The sequence below is a fragment of the Geotrypetes seraphini genome, chromosome 2, assembly GCF_902459505.1.
Source record: "Geotrypetes seraphini chromosome 2, aGeoSer1.1, whole genome shotgun sequence".
In the NCBI taxonomy this organism is placed as follows: domain Eukaryota; kingdom Metazoa; phylum Chordata; class Amphibia; order Gymnophiona; family Dermophiidae; genus Geotrypetes; species Geotrypetes seraphini.
In genome coordinates, this window is record NC_047085.1 from 434,438,385 (window position 1) to 434,462,502 (window position 24,118).

Sequence of the window (24,118 nt, forward strand, 5' to 3'; positions counted from 1 at the left end):
TCTAATTGTACCTACTGAGATGTCCATTTCTTCAGCTATTTGAGAAACTTTAATTCATCTGTCTGACAAAATTAAATCCTCAACTTTCTTGCACATTTCTGTGGAAGTTGCTTCCACAGGCCATCCTGTATCTACGTCATTTAAACTGCTTGCTTCAAAATTTTACTTTGTAGGATGATGGGGCAGACTCACCATAAACTGCAGTTATGCATTCATGGATCTCCTTTGGCTTTTTCCCTTCTTTTGTGAGAAATTTTTTCACTGAATGGTGATCTAACAGTTTCTTACTTTATTTGCACGAGGATTCATCTGACATCTTGTCTCTTGGAATGTTAGACTTGCATTGAGCCGTAACCTTGCGACATGTCACAACATGCTTGCTACTTTCTTTCATAGTCAGGTACATTATTGAACATCCTTCGTATTGTTGGAGCCAGACAGCAAGACAGCAGAAAAGGCCTGCAGTGGTGAGCAGTTTCTAAGCTGTTTACTTACATGGGCTGAATTAACCCTGGGCATTTAGGGCCACATTCTATAAATGGCGTCCCATTTGTAGGCGGCCAGCTGCTGCTTAACCAGCCAATTGGGACGCATGTTTTCTTAAAAAATCCTCCTCAGGTAAGCCTCCTACATTGGAGGCGCCTCCGGGAGCCTAGGGAGGCACGAAAGCCCACCTAAGCTTGCCTAAGGCTAGGCGTGGCTTGCCCCGGAAGTAGCCTTAGGCACACCTAGGTGGCCGTATGCATCTCTGTAGGCCCGCGGTAGACACATACTATGTACATTGTAAGCAGAAGCAGCCACTGAGCTTATCACGGCATGAGATCTCCCTGCCACAATAACTTTAGCAGCCAAGACTGCAAAGACACTTCCCCGTGGAACATTGCGCAGCAGGATGGATGTCCAGTACCCACGAACCCTCCCCCAAACATCACACGGCAGGAGGTATGCCGAGTCCTTCCTGCTCGGCATCCACAAACCCTACTCTGAACATCGCGCAGCAGGAGGGGATGCCCAGTCCCTCCTGCCCAGCACCCATGAACCCTCCTCTGAACATCGCCGGCAGGAGGAATGCCCAATCCCTCCTGCCAGAACCTTCTAACTCCTACCAAAAATAGCTGGCATTCCCCCGCCGGACCCCCCAGCCCACCCACGGATCCCCCTCTACCCCCCACAGACTGCCCTAGCACTCCCCTCAGGATCCCCCCTACCTTATATCATTGGCCAGCCAGAGGCATCCTTCCTGCCTCCAGCTGGCTGGCCTTCCTTCTCAAGACTAGCAGGCCTTCCCCTTCCTGGTGCATCATGGGATGCACCGGGGAGGGGCCTTAAGTCCTTATTGGCCTAGGTACTTAAGGCCCCTCCCGTTGGAGGGCCTTAGACACCTGGGCCAACCAAAATCATAGGCCCAATTCACAGTGCATTCTGGGATGCACTGGGAATGGCCTAAGATTCCAATTGGCTAGATCTATTAGGCCACCCTTCATAGGAAGTGTACTTCTTATTTGATTTTCTTTTATTATTGTTCTGAGTTAGAGTAAAACTGAAGTATGTCCATATGACAAGAGGGCATATAGTCGTATATATTTTTTAAAAACGCATACTGTATATTTAGTTTAGCAGAAGGACTTCATTCTTATCACATCAAAAGACACAACGGACAAAAAATGATAAATAACAAATGGCTGCCATTTTGAGAGAGCCAGCTCTACTAATTTGTTACATGGGAGCTTTTGAAGAAAACATCATTTATACGATTACAGAATTTTTTTTCCCCTGAAGTAGCCTTTTGCGGCGAAATAGAAGTGCTTTCTCTCGGGAAGCGGTGATTTGGATGAAGAAATAATTGCTGCTGCAATTTTGAGATAAGTCCTTCTGCTAAACTAAATATACAGTATGCGTTTTTTTTATATTTTTGTTGATATAAACATTGACACCCCCTCCCCCTGATATTCAGCAGGACTTAACCAGCTATCTCCCACTGAATATCGGGCTCGCTGGCCAGCCCAGTGATTGGCTATGTCGCGCAACATAGCCAGTCACCAACTATTTTTGGCTGGCTGGCTAAAACATACGGCCAGATAGACCCATCAAAAAGCCGGGTCTATCTTTGGCCATTAGCCGGCCAGCTAATGAAAATCAGTGGTGACTAGCTTTGTTGCATGATGTAATTGCTAATATTTCCAAATTTAAGCTGAAGGTGATTTAAAATCTGGGTCAGTAGTTAGCTCCTTTCTCTGGAGGATTTAGAATTTAACCCACTCGTTCTATAACATGGCACCCACATTTATGTGCCGAGTGTGTGCTTAGGTTATAGAATGCCGGCACTTACACGTGAAACTGTGACAGTCATGTGAATAAGTGTTAGTTAGAGGTTAGGACAGTCATATTGAAGTGTCCTCCGATATGGATAGGAGCAAATAGGCATGGATCCTGGTCATTTACTACTAGACCACAAGGGATTTGTTGATGAAGGCCATGGAGAAATGGGAGGACACGGGGGGGGGGAGGGGGGGCAGGCCTGCCTTGCTTTATCTTCAAGAGGTGAGAGGGAGGATCAGGATCTGGGCAATCATTTTTTATGCAGTCCCAGATAAAATTCAGCTGGGAACCACATAACTGTCTTATGCAGGTCCCAGCTGAATGTCAGCCAGAATCTAAATAACTCCAGCATCCAGGGTCATTTGAAGTAGTCTCAGATAGTCAGCACTGACATAACCCAGCACTTAATTCCTGGGGCAGACATTGACCACTGTTGGATGAATGTCAACCAGGTAAACATTGTATTCATGTATTTTCCTATATTTCCCAAAATAATTTTGTGCATATTTTCACTTTGAAAAATACCCCAGGGAATTGATGTGTTGTTGGGTATGTGCAAATTTTCATGGATTAATGTACGTGCATATGTTACAACATAAACCTCTCTCTAACCCTATCCTGAGAGCTCTACTACTTAGTATGGATAAACTTGTATATGTAAAAAATGTGTTTTCATGTTGGAAGGGCAACTTTTTAAAAGCCTATTTTTGCCTGTGAATGGTTTTACCCACAGAAATGTCTCATAAAATGGTCCTCTTAGTAACTGATGATATTTGGTATGTTTTGAGAACTCACTAACCCCATGTAAATGTTTATCACCATTACAGGTTTTATTTATACTGGGGAAGTTGTACATCGGATGCTAACAGCCACACAATATATAGCACCCCTGATGGCAAACTTTGACCCTAGTGTATCCAGAAATTCAACGGTCCGATATTTTGATAACGGTATGTAAAATTCCTTTGAATCAGATCTAGAAATATAATGGAAAATCAAGCCCAATCATGTTATTAAAAGTGAGGGAGAGGGTTTAGCATCTCTCAATAGTTTGCAGAGCTTGATTCCTTTGACCACCTGATTCTTTTGCAAAACTCAGAGCCTGTCTACTATGGGGAAAATTCACAAGAAAAAACAGATCTTCTCATCACTCTGATATGGTTAATTAGACTACAGTGTTTCCCCAAAAATAAGACACTGTCATATTAATTTTGGGTCCAAAAAAGGCACTAGGTCTTATTTTCGGGGATGTCATTTTTTTTGTGTACAATGATCATCTCTCCCTTCCTCTCATCCACCCTAATTCTTCCTTTTTCCTTTCTGTCCCCCACATGTGCAGCATCTTTCCTCCCCTCTCACCCATCCCCTTGTGCAGTATCTTTCTATCCCTCCCTCCCATCCCTTGTGCAGAAGAACCCTTGCAGCTTGTATCCCTCCCTCCCATCCCCCTGTGTAGCATTTTTCTATCCTCTCTGGAAGGGGCAGAGAGAGTGTGGGCAGTAGATGGAAGGGGTAGAGAGAGAGAGGGCAGAAGCTGGGTGGAAGGGGCAAAGAGAGGGCAGATGTTGCATGGAAGGGAGAGAGGACAAATGCTGTATAAAAAGAAGAGAGCAAAGAGAAGATGATTAAAGCAGAAACGACAAATGTAGAAAGATTTTTTTGTTGCTTTACTTAGAATCAAGTAGTATAAAGAACATAAGAATTGTCGCTGTTGGGTCAGACCAGTGGTCCATCATGCCCCGCAGTCCGCTCACACAGCAGCCCTTGGTCAAAGACCAGCGCCCTAACTGAGACTAGCCATACCTGCGTACGTTCTGGTTCAGCAGGAACTTGTCTAACTTTGTCTAGAATCCCTGGAGGGTGTTTTCCCCTACAACAGACTCCGGAAGAGCGTTCCAGTTTTCTACCACTCTCTGAGTGAAGAAGAACTTGCTTACATTTGTACGGAATCTATCCCCTTTCAATTTTAGAGAGTGCCCTCTCATTCTCCCTACCTTGGAGAGTGTGAACAACCTGTCCTTATCTACTAAGTCTATTCCCTTCAGGACCTTGAATGTTTCGATCATGTCCCTCTCAATCTTCTCTGTTCCAGGGAGAAAAGGCCCAGTTTTTCTAATCTTTCACTGTACGGCAACTCCTCCAGCCCCTTAACCATCATAGTCGCTCTTCTCTGGACCCTTTCGAGTAGTACCGTGTCCTTCTTCATGTATGGTGACCAGTGCTGGACGCAGTACTCCAAGTGAGGGCGCATCATGGCCCGGTACAGCAGCATGATAACCTTCTCTGATCTGTTCGTGATCCCCTTCTTTAACATTCCTAGCATTCTGTTCGCCCTTTTTGCCGCCGGCACACATTGAGCGACTTATCGATCATAACTCCCAAGTCTCTCCAAGTACCGCCCCAGACATCCTGTATTCGTGCATGAGATTTTTGTTACCTACATGCATCACTGTACACTTATCCACATTGAACCTCATCTGCCATGTTGATGCCCACTCCTCGAGCCTGATTATGTCACGTTGCAGATCTTTGCAATCGTATTGATAAAAGTTTATAAATAAAATAAGGCAATTTTTTGGATTAAACCCCTTTCCTCAGGTCAGGATACAATAACAGCAGTATACTGTACTGTTCTGAAAAAAGATTTGGCCTCTGAAAGCTAATTGAAAAATGGATTAGTCCAATAAAATGGTATTTTCTTATTTCTCATTATTTGTTTTATTTTTATTTGTTAATTTATAAAGTGGTGATTGCATGTTGGAAACAGAAACCCGAGGTACAACTATACGATGGGAGGGATATTATTGAATGAGAGCAACCAAGAAAGGGACTTGGGGGTAATGGTGGACATGACAATGAAGCCGACGGCACAGTGCGCAACAGCCGCTAAGAAAGCAAATAGAATGCTAGGCATAATCAAGAAGGGTATTACAACAAGGACAAAAGAAGTTATCCTGCCATTGTATCGGGCGATGGTGCGCCCGCATCTGGAATACTGCGTCCAATATTGGTCTCCGTACCTTAGGAAGGATATGGCGTTACTCGAGAGGGTTCAGAGGAGAGCGACACGCTTGATAAAAGGGATGGAAAACCTCTCATACGCTGAGAGATTGGAGAAACTGGGTCTCTTTTCCCTGGAGAAGAGGAGACTTAGAGGGGATATGATAGAGACTTATAAGATCATGAAGGGCATAGAGAGAGTAGAGAAGGACAGATTCTTCAAACTTTCGAAAAATAAAAGAACAAGAGGACACTTGGAAAAGTTGAAAGGGGACAGATTTAAAACGAATGCTAGGAAGTTCTTCTTTACCCAACGAGTGGTGGACACCTGGAATGCGCTTCCAGAGGGCGTAATAGGGCAGAGTACAGTACAGGGGTTTAAGAAAGGATTGGACATTTTCCTGCTGGAAAAGGGGATAGAAGGGTATAGATAGAGGATTACTGCACAGGTCCTGGACCTGTTGGGCCACCGCGTGTGCGGACTGCTGGGCACGATGGACCTCTGGTCTGACCCAGCAGAGGCATTGCTTATGTTCTTATGTTCTTATGTATCAGTTTTTTCAAATTTACTTCTACTGTCTTTATATTTTGCACAGTATTAGGGGACATGTGTCACTGTTTTTGTGGTGTTGTGGTGTTACATTGTATGCAGAGTCTGGTTTCTTGGCGGTTCTGTTTAACTTTTGTCTACATATTTCTATTTTAAGTTTATGATTATTCCATATTGGGCAAGGGTGTATCTCTCTTCTGTGTGTATGAAAAGGACATAGTTTTTAGTTGGCAATGACTGTACAGGATCAATTGACTGTGCGGGATCTGGCTTGTTTAGTTTTACAATGTATGTGTTTGTGTTCTAGTGCTCACTGCAGTGTTTAAGATGCTGCCTTTTCCTAGGTACATTCTTGTTGTGCGATATGTTACTAATAATCATATTTTTCATATAGATGAGGGGGGTGTCAAAAAATGATGGACCCCGGGTGTCACATATGCTAGGTATGCAACTGTATGGTGAAGCTATTAAGTATTAGATTTAAAATAAACCAGAGAACATATTTCTTCACTCAAATTTTATTAAACTCTGGAATTCTTTGCTGGAGAATTTGGTGAAAGCAGTTAGCAGGGTTTTAAAAAAGGGTTGGGTAATTTCCTAAAACAGAACTCAATAAGCCATTATTAAGATGGGGAAATCCACGGCTTGTTTCTAGGATAAGCAAGCATAAAATTTGTTTTACTCTTTTTGGGACTTTGCCAGGTACTTGTGATCTGGGTTGGAAACATGAGAATGGACCAGTAGTCTGTCCCAGTATGGCAACTCTTATGTTCTTATGTAAATATGGAAACTGGTTAACTCAGGGATGTCCATTCTCTCTGCCCCTTTCAAAAAATACCCCAAACCAACACATGCACATTCTCAGATTATTTTGTATTAGCACCTAATGCAACTTAGTAAAAAGGTCCTATAGCCCTTTCCATCTTTAATTCAATCTGCTTTTTCCCAGGTCTCTATTGATTATTTCTCAAAAGTTTGCTGCCTTAAGATGAACTTAACTGGAATAGTTATTTTCTCACTTTATCTTAATCGCTCTACCACACTGAACAGCCTTTAATTGTACACACCTTTTGTTTTACATAAACTGTTACCCCCCAGATGTATAAGAAATAACATCAAAATAAGAAAAATGCAGTGTAGCCAGCAAAGTCAGAACCTTCTGTTGCCACAGCATCCCACGCTGTGCCTACCATTGAATGGAAACACCTGTACCCCTGTACAAAGTTTTAATCACTATCATAACCGGAGATTGTATCCAGAATCTTACAAGAGCTTATAATTCAAGAATATTTTACAATAATGAAATTGTGCTAAAGAACAGAAAGAAGATTCATAAGTTAATTAACATTTTATGAAAATGTAACTCATTAAAATTTGATTATCCGTCAACCTTGATTAATCACCAACTTAAAATTCATTTGTTATACATTTATGATTGTAATCAAAATTTCGGTTTACTTTTCTGCAGGCAAAGTCCACATCCAAAATGAGTCAAGACCCAAAATAGTTTACAGATATAGATGAAACTCACACTGCTTAACCTAAATGCTTAAACAAATAATTCTACTACTACTTTATTTGGAAGGAATTATTTGGCTGCAGTTCCTTTATTAATTAATCTAACATCCAATATAGCTTTATTTATACTGTACATAATATCATAACCCCAAATCTTACCAGACAACCTTACTACCCTTGAACCTTTATTTTAAAGGTTAGTCGGTGACAACCTAGCCCAAACTCCAACATGAATTTTTTAACAGAGCACATCAAAATACTTAACTTCAATTCAAGTAAGTTTTGTGATATCGCCAAGGCCACAACTTGGCTCGGAGCAGTATCACACCCAAGTGTATTCTCTTTGCATTCTACTTCACTGAATTACCGGTAACTTTCAATGTCTCCACCTAATTGACTGCCTGGTTTCAGCCCACCTATCCACACCAATGTGGAGATAGCTTTGCTTATCATTGCTCCCCTCCAAAAGCTATGGCCATATACCCCTTCCATATCATTGCTCCCCCAAAAAGCTATGGCCATGTAACCCTTCCACTGTAGACTGCAGCAAATCTTGCAAAGTGCTTAAGACTATATCAAGCCCAATGTCAGACAAATGAACACCATCCAGACAATACAGCGCAGGGCAATCAGTTGTCAATAACTCGTGCATAAGAACCAATCCACCTATATTCCCCCCCCCCCGTACCGCCTAAATTGTGACACATCTACATTCACTCGCTTCCTCAATCACCCAATAGCTTTCATCTTCTCTGCATCACGTCCCACAATAACCTGGGAATTATTTGTGACCAAACAACTTTCATAAATGCTTCTAATCAAATACATACCTTTTGTTTTACATAAACTGTTACCCCCCCCCCCCAGGTGTATAAGAAATAACATCAAGATAAGAAAAATGCTGTGCAGCCAGCAAAGTCAGCATCTGCTGTTGCCACAGCATCCCACGCTGTGCCTACCATTGAATGGAAACACCTGTACCCCTGTACAAAGTTTTAATCACTATCATAACCGGAGATTGTATCCAGAATCTTACAAGAGCTTATAATTCAAGAATATTTTACAATAATGAAATTGTGCTAAAGAACAGAAAGAAGATTCATAAGTTAATTAACATTTTATGAAAATGTAACTCATTAAAATTTGATTATCCGTCAACCTTGATTAATCACCAACTTAAAATTCATTTGTTATACATTTATGATTGTAATCAAAATTTCGGTTTACTTTTCTGCAGGCAAAGTCCACATCCAAAATGAGTCAAGACCCAAAATAGTTTACAGATATAGATGAAACTCACACTGCTTAACCTAAATGCTTAAACAAATAATTCTACTACTACTTTATTTGGAAGGAATTATTTGGCTGCAGTTCCTTTATTAATTAATCTAACATCCAATATAGCTTTATTTATACTGTACATAATATCATAACCCCAAATCTTACCAGACAACCTTACTACCCTTGAACCTTTATTTTAAAGGTTAGTCGGTGACAACCTAGCCCAAACTCCAACATGAATTTTTTAACAGAGCACATCAAAATACTTAACTTCAATTCAAGTAAGTTTTGTGATATCGCCAAGGCCACAACTTGGCTCGGAGCAGTATCACACCCAAGTGTATTCTCTTTGCATTCTACTTCACTGAATTACCGGTAACTTTCAATGTCTCCACCTAATTGACTGCCTGGTTTCAGCCCACCTATCCACACCAATGTGGAGATAGCTTTGCTTATCATTGCTCCCCTCCAAAAGCTATGGCCATATACCCCTTCCATATCATTGCTCCCCCAAAAAGCTATGGCCATGTAACCCTTCCACTGTAGACTGCAGCAAATCTTGCAAAGTGCTTAAGACTATATCAAGCCCAATGTCAGACAAATGAACACCATCCAGACAATACAGCGCAGGGCAATCAGTTGTCAATAACTCGTGCATAAGAACCAATCCACCTATATTCCCCCCCCCCCCGCACCGCCTAAATTGTGACACATCTACATTCACTCGCTTCCTCAATCACCCAATAGCTTTCATCTTCTCTGCATCACGTCCCACAATAACCTGGGAATTATTTGTGACCAAACAACTTTCATAAATGCTTCTAATCAAATACATACCTTTTGTTTTACATAAACTGTTACCCCCCCCCCCAGGTGTATAAGAAATAACATCAAGATAAGAAAAATGCTGTGCAGCCAGCAAAGTCAGCATCTGCTGTTGCCACAGCATCCCACGCTGTGCCTACCATTGAATGGAAACACCACGCTGAGTGAGTCCAAGGAGTGTCTCCCAGCAAGACTCAGAGGCAACGCTTCCCCACCCAGAAGATGAAGAAGCATCCATACAACCATATGCAGAGTTCAAACACAGGACATATGCTACAAAGGAATCAGAACAGAACAAGAAACCTCTATATCAATGGGATGCCCATTTTTCTACTTTCTTGATTGACTCAACAGAAGCATCAGCCACCACCAGCACATAGGCAACAAACCATAGGCAACAAATCACCATAGGCAACAAACACAGGACATATGCTACAAAGGAATCAGAACAGAACAGAAACCTCTATATCAATGGGATGCCCACCTTTCTACTTTCTTGATTGACTCAACAGAAGCACCAGCCACCACCAGCACATAGGCAACAAACCATAGCCAACAAACCATAGGCAACAAATCACCATAGGCAACAAACACAGGACATATGCTACAAAAGAAATCAGATCAGAACAGAAACCTCTATATCAATGAGATGCCCACCTTTCCACTTTCTTGATTAACTCAACAGAAGCACCAGCCACCACCAGCACAAAAGCAGCACTAATCCGAAAGGAATGTGTGCCATAATGGTTGGTTTTACAACCAAATGCCACCAAAGCCACTCATAATGCTGTATAAAACTGAAAGCATGTTAAAGTGCTACCCATCCACATGAAGCAACCAGCATAGAAACAGAACCACTGAAACCGAGTGTCATCAGTCTCCAATCTGCTACATGCTTAGCTCTTAAATGCAAGTTATGTTGCAAACAAAATAGTATCACCAACTGCAACATCTCGACCAGTTAAGGACAGTAAGCAGATTGTGTATTTGCTACCTTCACCACTGCCCAATTGTCTGAATAAAGCACTACCCTCCTGTCCTTTAAACTGAACCCCCACAACAATAGCGCCACTCAAACTGGAAAAAAAACTCTAGAAATGCCACCAATCTGGCCTAGCTGCTGCTACACACCACTTTCTTTGGAAATAAATACCAAACCCATGTCAGCCTCTGCTGCCTAGTTTAACCCCTTTGAATATGGGGCCCTATGTTTTTTTCTTTTTTTTTTTTTCATTTTAAAAATATTTTTATTGAAATTTTAACATAATAAATGTACATGAATAAATCAAAATCAAGAAGATTTTACAATTAAAATGTTACTTACATACAAATCATAGATGCAATGAGGACTAAAAGCATCTATGTTATCTACTAATATACATAAGAAGTCATTTATTCAAAGACAGCTATAAATACTCCTAACATACTTCTAACATGTCAGACATACAGTACATGTGTATGTTTTGAATTATTAACATACAGTACATATGTGTTCAACATGTTGATATTGTAGACTGCTGGGCATGATGAACCCACTGGCCTGGCCCAGCAGCGGCATTTCTTATGTAGATATTGACAATTACAAATTGGGCACTGCCATACATAGCCAGCACATACATATTTATTACCACATTCCAACCAAGGACTTCCTTTCTAAAATCTGCCTTCACATGTGCCGATAAAGTCGTGTGGTTTTAGAATGTTTCTAAAATGGACTCCGAGGTTGTGATAAGAGAGGATAGCGTAGCTGGTTTTAAGAAAGGTCTGGACAATTTCCTGGAGGAAAAGTCCATAGTCTGTTATTGAGAAAGACATGGGGGAAGCCACTGCTTGCCCTGGATTGGTAGCATGGAATGTTGCTACTCTTTGGGTTTTGGCCAAGTACTAGTGATCTGGATTGGCTACTGTGAGAATGGGCTACTTATTCCCACTTATATTTATTTATTTATATTCCGCATATCCTACAATTCTATTCTACTGGGCTAGATGGACCGTTGGTCTGATCTTGTAAGGCAATTCTTATGTTCTTATGTAGTGTTTAAAATATTTAAACGAAAGGAAGATATTTTTATCATGTTAATTATTGCTTGTTTCTGGCATTCCTAAATGTTGTCCTTGCTGTAAGGTTGATTTGGATGATGCTTTTAGTATCTGCTGTATTTTTTGTAATTGAGTTAAAAATGTTTTATGATCATAATTTGATAAAGAGTACATTCATGTCCATGTCTTAACTGGCGTGCATGAGGGTTTTGTTTTTTTCTTTTTCAATCAGCAATGTCAGTTGTTCATACTAGAACGATCTAAATTTGATCATTCCTCAAATGGGTTAAATCTAAATTTGATCATAATCATATAAGTAAATGCTTATAATAGCACAAACCAAAAGAATAAAGAACTTCACTTTGCATCAATTTCAAATACTTTGCACTCTTCTCCAGTACTTAAACGCAAATCATTTTTACCACTTTTAAAGTTGTTCATATCATGACCTCAGCGGCTACACTCGAATTGTATAATTCATGTATAGTTTGAGTTAGTTGTAGCAAAACTCCTCATCGGTCAGCCCTTAGCTTTTAGAATTGCTCAGAGTTAGTAGTGAATTGTTTTGAATGGGGATACTCCTTCAAACAGCTCATTCGCAAAACGTGAATTCAAGTCAGAGTCCCATAAAATCTGCTGACTAAGATAAGTTATAGAATGCATTACATCACTTTAAGTGTGAGTAAAGCTAAGGGCTGACCGATGAGGAGGCTTGCTAAAACTAACTCGAACTATACATGAATTATACAGTTTGAGTGTAGCCGCTGAGGTCATGATATGAACCACTTTAAAAGTGGTAAAAATGATTTGCATTTAAGTATTGGAGCAGAGCCTAAAGTATTTAGAAGTTGATGCAAAGTGAAGTACTTTATTTTGGATTGTGAGCATTTGCTTCACTTCAAGTTTATTACATAGAATATCAGCCAGTCATATACGCTGATTATAATAGCACAAATGCAGGTGTCACAGCTTTCACATCTTCTTTGGGATTTTCAGGCACCGCACTAGTTGTCCAGTGGGATCATGTACATCTTCAGGATAATTACAACCTGGGAAGTTTTACTTTTCAAGCTACACTGCTCAATGATGGCCGAATAGTCTTTGGCTACAAAGATGTAAGTAGATCAAGAAACATTATTATTTATTTTTAGCATTCATATACCACTAATAGCCTAAGTGGTTTACATGCAGGTACTCAAGCATTTTTCCCTATCAGACTGTGAGCCCACTGGGACAATCTAATGTATCTGGGGCAATGGTGAGCACAAAGTGCGTCAATGTGATGTTTAGTCCCGCCTTTCCCTGATGCAGCCATAAGGCGAAACGCTGGCCATTGTTGGTTAGACAGGCAATGAGTGCACACTAAAAGATAAGTGACTTGTTAAGATTATATATCTAAATAGATGTTATTGAACTGTTTATGCACAATTGTTTTTTTTTAACTATTACTGGAGATTTTTATACCTATGAAGTGATTTACTCTCTCTATTTGATGGAGGGTTTCTCCTTAATGGGGTTCTGAGGCTTTCCCTCTGTGTATCAACATAGCCCTCTCCTTGCATTTTTTGCGCAATTGGTGTTTAATTCTATAAAGTCTGCCTAAAGTTAGGCGCCTGTGTGCCTAGTCAATGTAGGCACCTAATTTAATTGATAAATAGGCTTAACCAGTGCCAATAATTGACAGTTAACAACTCTTAATTGATGGTAATTGGACTTAATAGAAAGTTAGGCACCCATCTTGGTAGGCGCAGATCACAAAGTGTGTGTCTAGTCCAAAGCACCTACCTAAAAGTGGGTGTGGTTAAAGGACAGATCATGGGCGTGTTTTCAGGTTATGCACCTGTTTTAGATTTAAGCGTTGTTGTTGTGTGCACATGCACATGCATTTAAACCCAAAAATCCTTGACATAGTTTTTTCATTGTGACTTCAGTATTTTGATCATTTCTACTGAACTACTAGACTTTCTGAACCCTGATGCAGGCAGAGACACCGAAACACTTCCCTTGCCAAGTCCATCATTAAAGCAGGACTACCCAGTACCTGAAGGTCATTTGTGCTTTTCATGTGTTCCTTTCAATGTTCCCACTATAACAAGAATCCAGGTGGATTTATCCTTGAATAGCATTGTACTGTTGACTGGTTGGTTGGTTCTTTTTGGCAGGGTATGATGCCTAACCCCCCTAAATTTGTTTACTTTGCAGATTCCTGTCTCAGTGTCGCAGATAAGCTCCATCAATCATCCGGTGAAAGTAGGACTATCTGATGCATTTGTTGTGGTTCACAGGATTCAGCAAATTCCCAGTATGTAAACATGAGTAATGGAACGCGTCATGGTGCTCATACCAATCCTCAGGCCCTTCCTCTCCCCTCCCCCTATATGATTGTCTTGTCAGATTATCCCTAATGAATGTACAAAAAGCACAGTTATTAACCTGTAACAGGTGTTATCCAAGAACAGCAGGCAGATATTCTCACATGTGGGTGATGTTATCCACAGAACTCAGCACAAACTGACCAAAGTGAATTGTCACTTTACTAATAGAAAGACTATCTGTACCATGCATGCGCAGGTACCTTACCAACCACTGCCAGCTCGCAGTAACAAAGCTAAAAGGCCAAGAAGGGGAGGTAGGTGGGTTGTGAGAATATCTGCCTGTTGTCCTTGGTAATTTCTTTATAATGTCACTGGGGTACTAATAGTTAAATATTAGTGGAAGTCAGAAAAATATTAGAGTTCAAATAAAAGAACTGTCTTCTCATTCAAATTGGTAACCAAACTTCAGGATTGCAACTGTCACGTTTGAAAGTCACTCAGAGGTATAGAGTTCTTCAAGAAGAGAGTTGCGCCCTCTAGTGATGAACCAAAGTATATTTTTCTGTCGTTGCAACTTTATTAGTTCTGGTTACGTTCCAAGTTTGATTACAAAAGTAAATAAATAAATAAATAAATGTCTTTACAGTCTTTCATACTCAAACTCAAAAAAATAGTGCACCAAGGTTCAAAGACTAATAAATAAAGATTAATAAAGTTTAAATTAGCCACAACTTTTTGAAAACGCGTCGGTGGGGATTGAGCTAGACCCAGAGCTAGATAAAAGCTAAGTGACTGTTATTATCATCACTTTTGCTATAAATGCTATTATACTAGGCACAAGTATCTCACAAGCAAATATAATATAAAATAAAGGAAATGAAAAGTATAAAAATAATGAAAACTATACACGCTATAAAGTTCCTATGAGGACAGCTACCATACGTCATCATAGTGTGGCAAACTGAGGAACTAGTGGTTAGTTTTCTATATATTTTCAAAAAGTTGTGGCTAATTTAAACTTTATTAATCTTTATTTACAGTCTTTCAAACACTTGTATGAAAATACTTTGTTTTTTCTTATCTTTACAAATCTTTTCAAATGAACATCGCTCTGTGAGAAAATTGAGAGCAGTTTGATAATTCAGTTTATAACAGGTTCGGGGTCTCTACGTGGCCCCGTTTCGATTCCTTCTTCAGGAGACCCTATTGTATGTAAATTGAAAAACCTTTTCAATGCTGATAGAATGCTTCAAGTTTGCGATGTGGTAACATCGTCAAAAGAACGCTGTCGGTGCTGTGAATTTAAACTGTCAGAGAAAACATAGCATCATCTGCCCCTGTACTCTTTTAAACCAGACAGCTGATGCTATGTTTTCTCTGACAGTTTAAATTCACAGCACCGACAGCGTTCTTTTGACGATGTTACCACATCGCAAACTTGAAGCATTCTATCAGCATTGAAAAGGTTTTTCAATTTACATACAATAGGGTCTCCTGAAGAAGGAATCGAAACGGGGCCACGTAGAGACCCCGAACCTGTTATAAACTGAATTATCAAACTGCTCTCAATTTTCTCACAGAGCGATGTTCATTTGAAAAGATTTGTAAAGATAAGAAAAAACAAAATATTTTCATACAAGTGTTTGAAAGACTGTAAAGACATTTATTTATTTATTTACTTTTGTAATCAAACTTGGAACGTAACCAGAACTAATAAAGTTGCAACGACAGAAAAATATACTTTGGTTCATCACTAGAGGGCGCAACTCTCTTCTTGAAGAACTCTATACCTCTGAGTGACTTTCAAACGTGACGGTTGCAATCCTGAAGTTTGGTTACCAATTTGAATGAGAAGACAGTTCTTTTATTTGAACTGTTGTCCTTGGTAAGCAACTCTGTTTTATCCCAGGACAAACAAACAGCATATTCTCACATGTGGGTACTCCCAAGCTAACAAATAGGGCTGGTGGGAAATTGGCTTCTAATTAGAGATTAAATTTTGGAGAACTTTGTAGCCAAACTGGTTATCTTGTCTGGTAAGATTTTCCAAGCAATAATGGGTCATGAATGTGTGATGAGTGGAGCGTATATGGGCTACTGAAATCACCACGGCTCGCACCTTATGTGCAGTAACACAACCCTCTAGCGTCAGTCCAAGCATAGCAGAATGAGATACAGTGAAGTCCACAATCCATGTGGCAATAGTTCTCTTGGTTACAGGAGTTCCAAGCTTGTTTGGGTCAAATGTCAGAAACAGCTCAGTAGAAGTTCTGTGAGGCTTGGTTCTATCCAAGTAGCAAGCTAGAGTACATTTGCAGTCCAATGTGTGAAGTGCTGCCACATCAGGATGAGAATGCGGCTCTGGATAAAATACTGGAAGGTTGATAGACTGGTTGAGATGAAAGTCCGAAACAACTTGTAGGAAGAATTTTGGATGAGGAATAAAATACAAAGGAAATAAATTTAATGTTAAATACATATGCAGTAAATACACAATACATATGCAGTAAATACATGCAAAAAATAAATGTGTATAATAAGCATATGTCAATATGATACACGCTGAACGTTGTGAAGAGAAAAGCAAAAGATGGCTTCTCCGTTTCATGGAAATCAAAGAACTAATGATCCCATAAGCTGGCAGTGGACGGGAAGACACACACGCATGCATAATATGGACAGTCTTTATTTTTAAAATGACAGTTCACTTTGGGTGGTCCATGCCGGGTTCCATGGATGACATCACCCACATGCAGGGCCGGATTAACGGATAGGCCCACTAGGCACGTTCTTAGGGCCCGAAACTGTCAGGGGGGCCTGCTGAAGGAGGGAACACTGACTCAGCTTTCTAATTTGGGGGGGCAACAGGCCCTCCCCCCCCGGCATTGACAGCAACACAGGGCCCCCCCTGACATTGGCGCAACTGGCAGGTTGCTAAGTACCCAATCCCCACCCCTACAATTTCCTCTCTTTACAGAGGTGTCCAACCCACGGCCCAGGAGCCGCATGTGGCCCCACTTGCGATGCAGCGTTTTCCTCTGCCGCCCAGGTGTTTAGCTTCTTGCCAGCTCCCTCCTCCATCTTGCTGTACTATTCACTCAAAGCCGCGGGCTCCTATGTACCTCCTGCGGCTGACGTTGCAACATCAGAGAGAAGGCTTCCAGATCAGCTGCAGGAGGCATATACAAGCCGCTGTCCACAGCTTTGAGCGAACACTGCAACAAGACGGAGGAGGGAGCCGGTAATAAGCTAAAAACCTGGGCAGCACAGAAGGGAGGGAGGGAGCACAAACAGGGACTTGAGAGGGAGGGAGCACAAACAGGCCAAATGATGGAAGGAAGGAGGGGCATGAACTTAGGACACAGAATGAAGGGAAAGAGGGAGGGGAGCATGAGCCATAAGATGGAAAAATGGAGGGAGTGAAGGAAAGAGATGCTGAGGTGAGGGAGAAAATAGAAAGGGAGAATTGGGTGTCTGAGAGAGGGAAAGAGATGGTGCACATTGGGGAGATGAAGAAAGGTGAACTGTTGGGGAGAGAGAGAGAATTATTGGACATGGTGGTGAGAGAGGAGTGAGGTAGAGATACATGGGCGCAGAGAGAAGGAGGAGAACATACTGGGCCGAGGAAGCCTCATGGACTTTTTTTTAAAAAAATTTAAATACAGAGGGGAAGGGTATTAAAAGAAGTGCTAGATTGGGCTTGGGGGGAGGGGGAGAGCTTATGGGGCCAGAAACAAAGGACAGAGAGAGTGGGCAATGGTCTGAAGGGAAAGAAGTTGTACCTGGGGTGGTGTGGACAAAGAGGGAAAGAGATACTTGAAGGGAGAACTGTTGGGAAGAGAAAGGGAGAAATGGTGGACCTGGGGAAGGGAGGCAGGCTGGCAGGGGGAGAGATGGGATAGGGTTCATTTGGGAAGAGAAAGGGAGAGAAGTTGGATCTGGGGATGGAAGGGAGGGAGGGAAAAATGTTAGGCCTGTGGATGGAAAGCAGAAAGATGGGAAGCAGAAAAGAGAGGGAGCAAAATGTTGGACCATGGGGATAGAGGAAGAGAGATGGACCCATGGAAGAGCAAGAGGGAAGAAAGCTAGGATAAGAAGATGCTAGGAGATTGAAAAGAAAGGACAGGGAGTTATAGCCTGACCAGAGGAGACAGGGATGAGGATTCTGAAAGTGGTGAGCCATGTTGATGAGATAAAAAGGGCGATGACAAGATGAGTGAGAGAGCAGTGAGTATAGTGGTAGAAATGTGGTAATGGAGAGTAGATAACAGAAAATAGGAGGCTGGGAAAGGAGTGAGATGGGAAATAGGAGAGCTAGAGATTGAGAGAAGATGGAGAATTGAGAAGTAGCTGAACATTTAAAAAGAAGAAGGGTGAGAAAGAAGGCAAGATTTGAGTGAACAGAGGCAAAAAAGAAAAGAAAAATTTAAGAAAGCTGAATGTGAAAGATCCATTCCCACCTTTTGTCTGTCTGTTTGGCATTGAAGAAGAAAGGAGGTGAGAAAAGAAATAGCAGATGGAAAGGAGGCCTGGAAAGAGTTAAAGAGCACAGACAGAGGAAAGCAGAACAAGATGATTAGTATATTAATATCACCAGACAGCAAAGGTAGGAAAATTTATTTTATTTTCAGTTTAGTGATTGAATTATGTCAGTGTTGAAAATTTATGTCTGTTGGCTTTGTTTGCACTGTTTTTTGTTTCTATTTTTCTGATGTTGCGTGACATGCAGAGTCTGGTATCTGCTTTCATTTTTTGTCTGTTTCAGTTCGCTCTAACACTGCGTGCACTGGCTTCCCTTCTCCTCCCTCCCCCTCATGATGTAACTTCCTGTTTTGGAGGAGAAGGAAGCCGGCACACACAGTGATAGAGCCCTGTTGCCTGGGTTCAGTTTACTTATGGACGTTGGGCAAGAGTGCAGTGAGGGAGTGGAAGGGAGGGAAGCTGATCTCACCTCACCAGGCAGCTGGGGAGGCGGAGAATCCTGCTTCATCCAACTGGGGGGAGAGAGGGAAGAAGGGAGAAGGAAGACCAGGGAAGGGAGAGGAGAAGAAAGAGAGATGCCAAGACCAGGGAAAGAAAGGAGATACCAGACCATGGAGGGGAGGGAAGGGAAGGAGACAGATGCCAGACCAGGGGCAAGGAAGAGGGAAGGAAGTGGAGAGGAGAAAGAAAAAAGGGCACATGCTGGATTGGGTAATAAAATGGGTAAATATATGGGGGCGGAGCATGTAGCGGGGTATTGTGGGGCAGGGCAGAGCATGATAGGGTAGGGCGGGTGGTTTAGGGCAGGAGGCCCAGTGGGCTTGTGTGCCTAGGGGCCCTCAATTAATTAATCCTGCCCTGCCCACATGTGAGAATATGCTGCCTGTTTGTCTTGAGATAAGATATATTTCCATGCATCACTGCTTCTACACACAAACGTGTCTCATGCATATTCATCAGGGACAATCTGAATACCCAACTAGTTTCAAGGAGTGGGGGTTGGGTAAGGACAGATTTGATCACTACAACAATATAGCATGGAGTGTGAGAGAGGGAGAAAGTCTGGGGGTGTCACTGAGAATTATCTTCGTACTGTTCCGGTATTTCATCCTTTTACACTTCTCCCTCCGTATTTGCTGTGATAGGGGATTAACAGAACCGCAAATACTGAAAAACCGCAAATAACTTTTTCATATGTTATTCGCTGTTTTCTATTAAAAACCATCGTGAATATGGTGAAACCGCGAATAACATGGTGGGAGACCTGGCCTGTTCCTGAAGGAGAGGCAAAACACAGTAAAGAAAGTGCTGGGAATCAGCGATTTTCTCTGTAAACATTTGGAATCAGCGATTTCTCTATGCAAGCTGATGTAATTGGGGGGGGGGGGGGAGGAGCCATCAAGCTAAAAACCGTGAATAATCAAAACCGCGAATGCTGAAACCGTGATTACGGAGGGTGAAGTGTAATGCATACTGTACATATCTTAGCATAGGAAGTCTTAACCTTTTTACCATCAGCAATCTCCTATACAAGAATCTTCCTCCATACCAGTTTCCTCATTTCAGGCACTACCACAGCATCTAAACAAGAGCAGTATGAAACTTTAATTTTCTGATATAATTGCCTAGCTCTATTTATTAAAGCAGTTCTTCCAGTACATAGCATGTTAAATAGTTATAACACAAAATATTAAAACCTGCAGTTGGCTTGAGACCTGAGTTCAGGCATTACTATACTGTGCTTCTACCTTGATGAGTGGTTGATTTCTTAATGCTATTCATTATAGTTATTATAGTGTTGATATAGAGGGCCTAATCTCACTTAGGGGTCTTTTTACCAAAGTGCATAAAAAGTTGCCGTTAGTATGCCCTTATATGGATTTTTCCTGCATGCTAAGGCTATTTTTCTCACAAATGGAAAATGACCGATTTTCAAATTTTATGACCTTGTGCTAATGTTGCCATTAGTACATAGCCATTAACAAAAATTAGTGTATGAGCACTTACCGCCATCCATTTGTAGGAGGTTAAGGCCAGGGGTGTAGCTAGCATCGAGCAAGCAAAATGCCCAGGGCTGCCCACCGGTAGGTGCTGTCTGCAGATAAATCCTTGCTTCCATGTATCGAGGTTCAGCACCTCCTGGCCCCCCATACTCAGTTACTTACCTGTGCACCGGGTCCTCCACAGCTACAGCATCAGAGACAAAGCTAAATATCACCTCTCTGGCCGGCGGGACCTATCCTCTGTCATGTCCCACCATGCTGATGCAACTTCCTGTTGGTGGGATGCAGCAGAGGAGAGGTTCCGGCGACCAGAGAGGTGACCTTTAGCACTGTCTCTGACACTGTAGCTGTGGAAGACCTGGAGGGCGCTAAAGGGGAGGGAGATGCCAGATCTTGGGAGGTACCAGACCGGGGGTCATGTGCACGCTCACATGCAGGGGGGATGCCATCTCGGTCCTCCCTCCCTAGACCTACTGAGTCTCAGCTATGCCACTGGTAAGGGCTCATGCGCTAATCAGTTAAGTAGACACGCTAACAAATTAGCATAGAAACACCCATTCTCCACCTTCTGACATGCCTCCTCCACAGAAATTTTTTTTAAAAAATTATTTTACATGTGGTTTGCATGCATAAATGCCAGTAGTACTGCAAGATGCCTGAGTGTATCCTGCGGTAAGATCTTCTAAGCTGCATTAGGTATGCATTAATACCTAACACATCTTAGTAAAAGGGCTCCTTTGCTGTCTGTCATGTAAGGCCCAGTCTTTTTTTAAGTTGCTCAGGACCTACTTAACTTCTTACAACTGAGAGCCCAGTTGAGAACTGTGAGTTTTCTGTGGTAAACTGAAGCTGACTGAGATGTATGTAACATATAGAAACATAATGATAGATAAAGGTCAAATGGCCCATCTAGTCTGGCCCATCTAGTTTGAAAAACAAGAGTGAGCTATGTATGGTAGGCAGCTAACACGGTCTCCTACTAAAGATTAACATATGTTATTTGTCACAAGACCTATTTTATCCCTATGTGCCCTGCTACAGATAAAATGTGTTAATCTTTAATTTTAAAAACTACAAACTTCAATGATGAACAGAAAGCAAACAAGAAAATGAAATGTCTACAGTAGACATTAGATTTTTCCCATAGGTTCAGAATGTAAACCAGGCTTAATAATCTGTAGGTAACTAGTTTTTTGGTTTTTATTTACGAGAAGTATGGAAAAAGAATCATTTTCAGCAAATTTGGCTCATCATCATGGAAAAAGACCCCTCACATTATAAATGAAGAAGCAATTTTAAAAAAAAACAACCCAAATTACTCTCTGGTGATTTATGTCTGCATCTGTTACTAATTCAAGAATGGCATTCTTTTTGCTTAGAGTAAACCAACTTTTTAAAAACCTTTAATGTGCTTAACTATCTTAGCCCCCTTTTATCACCAGTCGCGGCAGTAAAAACTCTGACGCTTATAAAATTCCTATACGTGTCAGAGCTAATAATGCCTTGGCCGACGATAAAAAGCATAGCGTGGCTTCATAAAAGGGTGGTTTAAGTAGTGCAGGTCTAACAATAAAATCAACTTAAATCTTATCTGACCTTCCACTAATGACAGATAGGGTTTTTTTCTCTGTTTTGTTTTGTTTATATTTGGGGGGGGGGGTGCTGGAGGGAGAGGGATATTCCTCTGATCAACCCTCCCTCCTCCTCCCTCCCCTCCTGATCTCTCCCCCCCAGACCCTTACCTCCTCATGCAACACCGCTATCGGTAACGCTGCTGTATCTAACTATAGCAATTGTAACCGCTCTGAACATATAACCTAGCTGCCAAAATAACTTCACCGTATATTTACTGTCAAAAATGTAAAGGTAACTTGACCGAATATGTATCGTCCAAAATGTAAATCTAACATTAACGAAATTGTAACATCGCTGTAAATGTACAGTCTCTTCTTCTGTTAACTGCATAGAACTTCCATGGTAATGCGGTATACAAGAATAAAGTTATTATTATTATTATTATTATCATGCTTTAGTCAAGCTGTAAGGTGCAGCTTATATGATGACCTTCGGTCAACAATAATCTATTTGATCTAACTGATTTTCGCTTTCCTTTTTTAAAGGTCAAAGCTTTTCTTACCATTCTTTAATGCAAGTTTAAAATCTACTGGGAAGGCACTTTTCATTCAAGGGAACAACCAAATCCAAGCAAATTTCTTGAAGCAAAATTGCACTTCCAACAAAACAAAATCTGTCGGTATAAAATGGCAATCTAAGAATATCCTGACAGAACTGTTAAATGATGTTGGCCCGTAGAGAGACAATGTCAACGATCCTCTGAGTATGAATGTTCTTGCATTCTTATCTTTCAAAGGTGTTAAATCAACCATGGTGCTAGTCAATTACTGTAAAAGTGAAATGAAAGACTAGTTGTTTTAGTTTATTTGTTGGTTCTTTGGGACACATAAAGAATTTCAATTGTTTCCTGCTTTATCTTCAGAAAAGATCCTGCAGCCATGTAGTTTATGCTTCTCTGGTAAAACTGACTGCAAGTTTGCCAAACACTAACCTTGAGACTAAATGAAAGTCAAAAATGAAATGAACAGCTTGCTTTAGGATGTTTTGTAAATAGGAATGTGCTTAGTTTTGATTTTTTTTTTTTTTTAATGGGGAAGAGGAGAGAGAGCAGAGAATGAGATAGAGAAGGGGGAGAGGAAAAATTAAAGTAGTGAGGAGAATTAGGCAATGGATGATAAGGATGAGAAAAATAATGGACTGAAAGGGAAAGAAGAGAACAGACTAAAGGGAATGTGATAAGAGAGTGAACTGGAGGACATGAAAGAAAAAAGGAGTGGAGTGATAGAGAAGAAAGCATGTAATAAGAAAGCAGAAAGAAGAGAGTGTAGTGACAGGGAAGAAAGGAAAGGGTGAACTAGGAGAGAAGAAAGAGGGGACTGGTAGGGGAAGAAAAGAGGAAACTAAACTGTAGAGAAAGGAGAGAATTAGCAGAGGAAAGGAAGAGAGTCAAGTAAAATATAAAAATGGATAAAGAGCGTTAAAAGGATATAGCTGGGAAAAGAGCACCTAGTATGGTGCATCTCTCATCCCCCAGACTCATATACTTTAAGGGCTCCTTTTACTAAGCCGCGTTAGCATTTTTAGCACACACAGCATTTTAGCTTGCGCTAAACCCCGCGCTACGCTGGCATTAAGGTCTAGCGCAGGCGGCAATTTAGCACACGCTGTTCCTCGCTTTAAAGCCCTAACGCGGCTTAGTAAAAGGAGCCCTAAGTTATCCCTCTCCTCTCTCATCTATCTCCAAAGCCCACTCAGCTCCCTTGTCCAAGGACCTGGAGAAACAGTGCACACACAGACATGGAGTTTTAAAAATGTGCTTGTAAGTTGCCATGCTGTTATATTCTATGGTTAGGCGTTTCTTTCTCTAGTTCATATGTCTCCCCATTCCCTCATCATTTGCTTTCATCTCTTTTTCAATATGGAGCTCGTTTTCAAAGCACAATCACTAATGCGTCCACAGAGTATAATGGGCGTGTTAGCATTTACCGCGCGCTAAATCAGCTAGCGTGCCTTAGGAAAAGATCCCCAAAATGCCATATAAATCTATGGTACTTTGTGTGTCTATGGGGGGAATCCATGAAAGAGTGTCAAGCGTATTAGTGAACGCTAACGCACTCAGCACCCTTTCATGAATTCCCACCTAAGTGTTTTGAAAATGAGTCTTGATATGTCATATATGACATCGTCTGCCTTTGTCCAGTTTATTCCAT

The 24,118-nt window shown here is 41.3% G+C and overlaps 1 protein-coding gene across 5 annotated transcripts in view; it reads left to right on the top strand.

Moving 5' to 3' along the window:
- The window catches only part of PLXDC2 (plexin domain containing 2), a 600,976-nt gene that overhangs the window by 483,238 nt on the left and 93,620 nt on the right, over window positions 1-24,118 (top strand). For all 5 annotated transcript variants that reach the window (XM_033931311.1, XM_033931312.1, XM_033931308.1 and 2 more), the window contains 3 exons: window positions 3,147-3,269; window positions 12,530-12,648; window positions 13,736-13,835. In XM_033931311.1, the coding sequence (XP_033787202.1) occupies window positions 3,147-3,269; window positions 12,530-12,648; window positions 13,736-13,835 (342 nt within the window). The remainder of the gene's footprint in view (window positions 1-3,146; window positions 3,270-12,529; window positions 12,649-13,735; window positions 13,836-24,118) is intronic.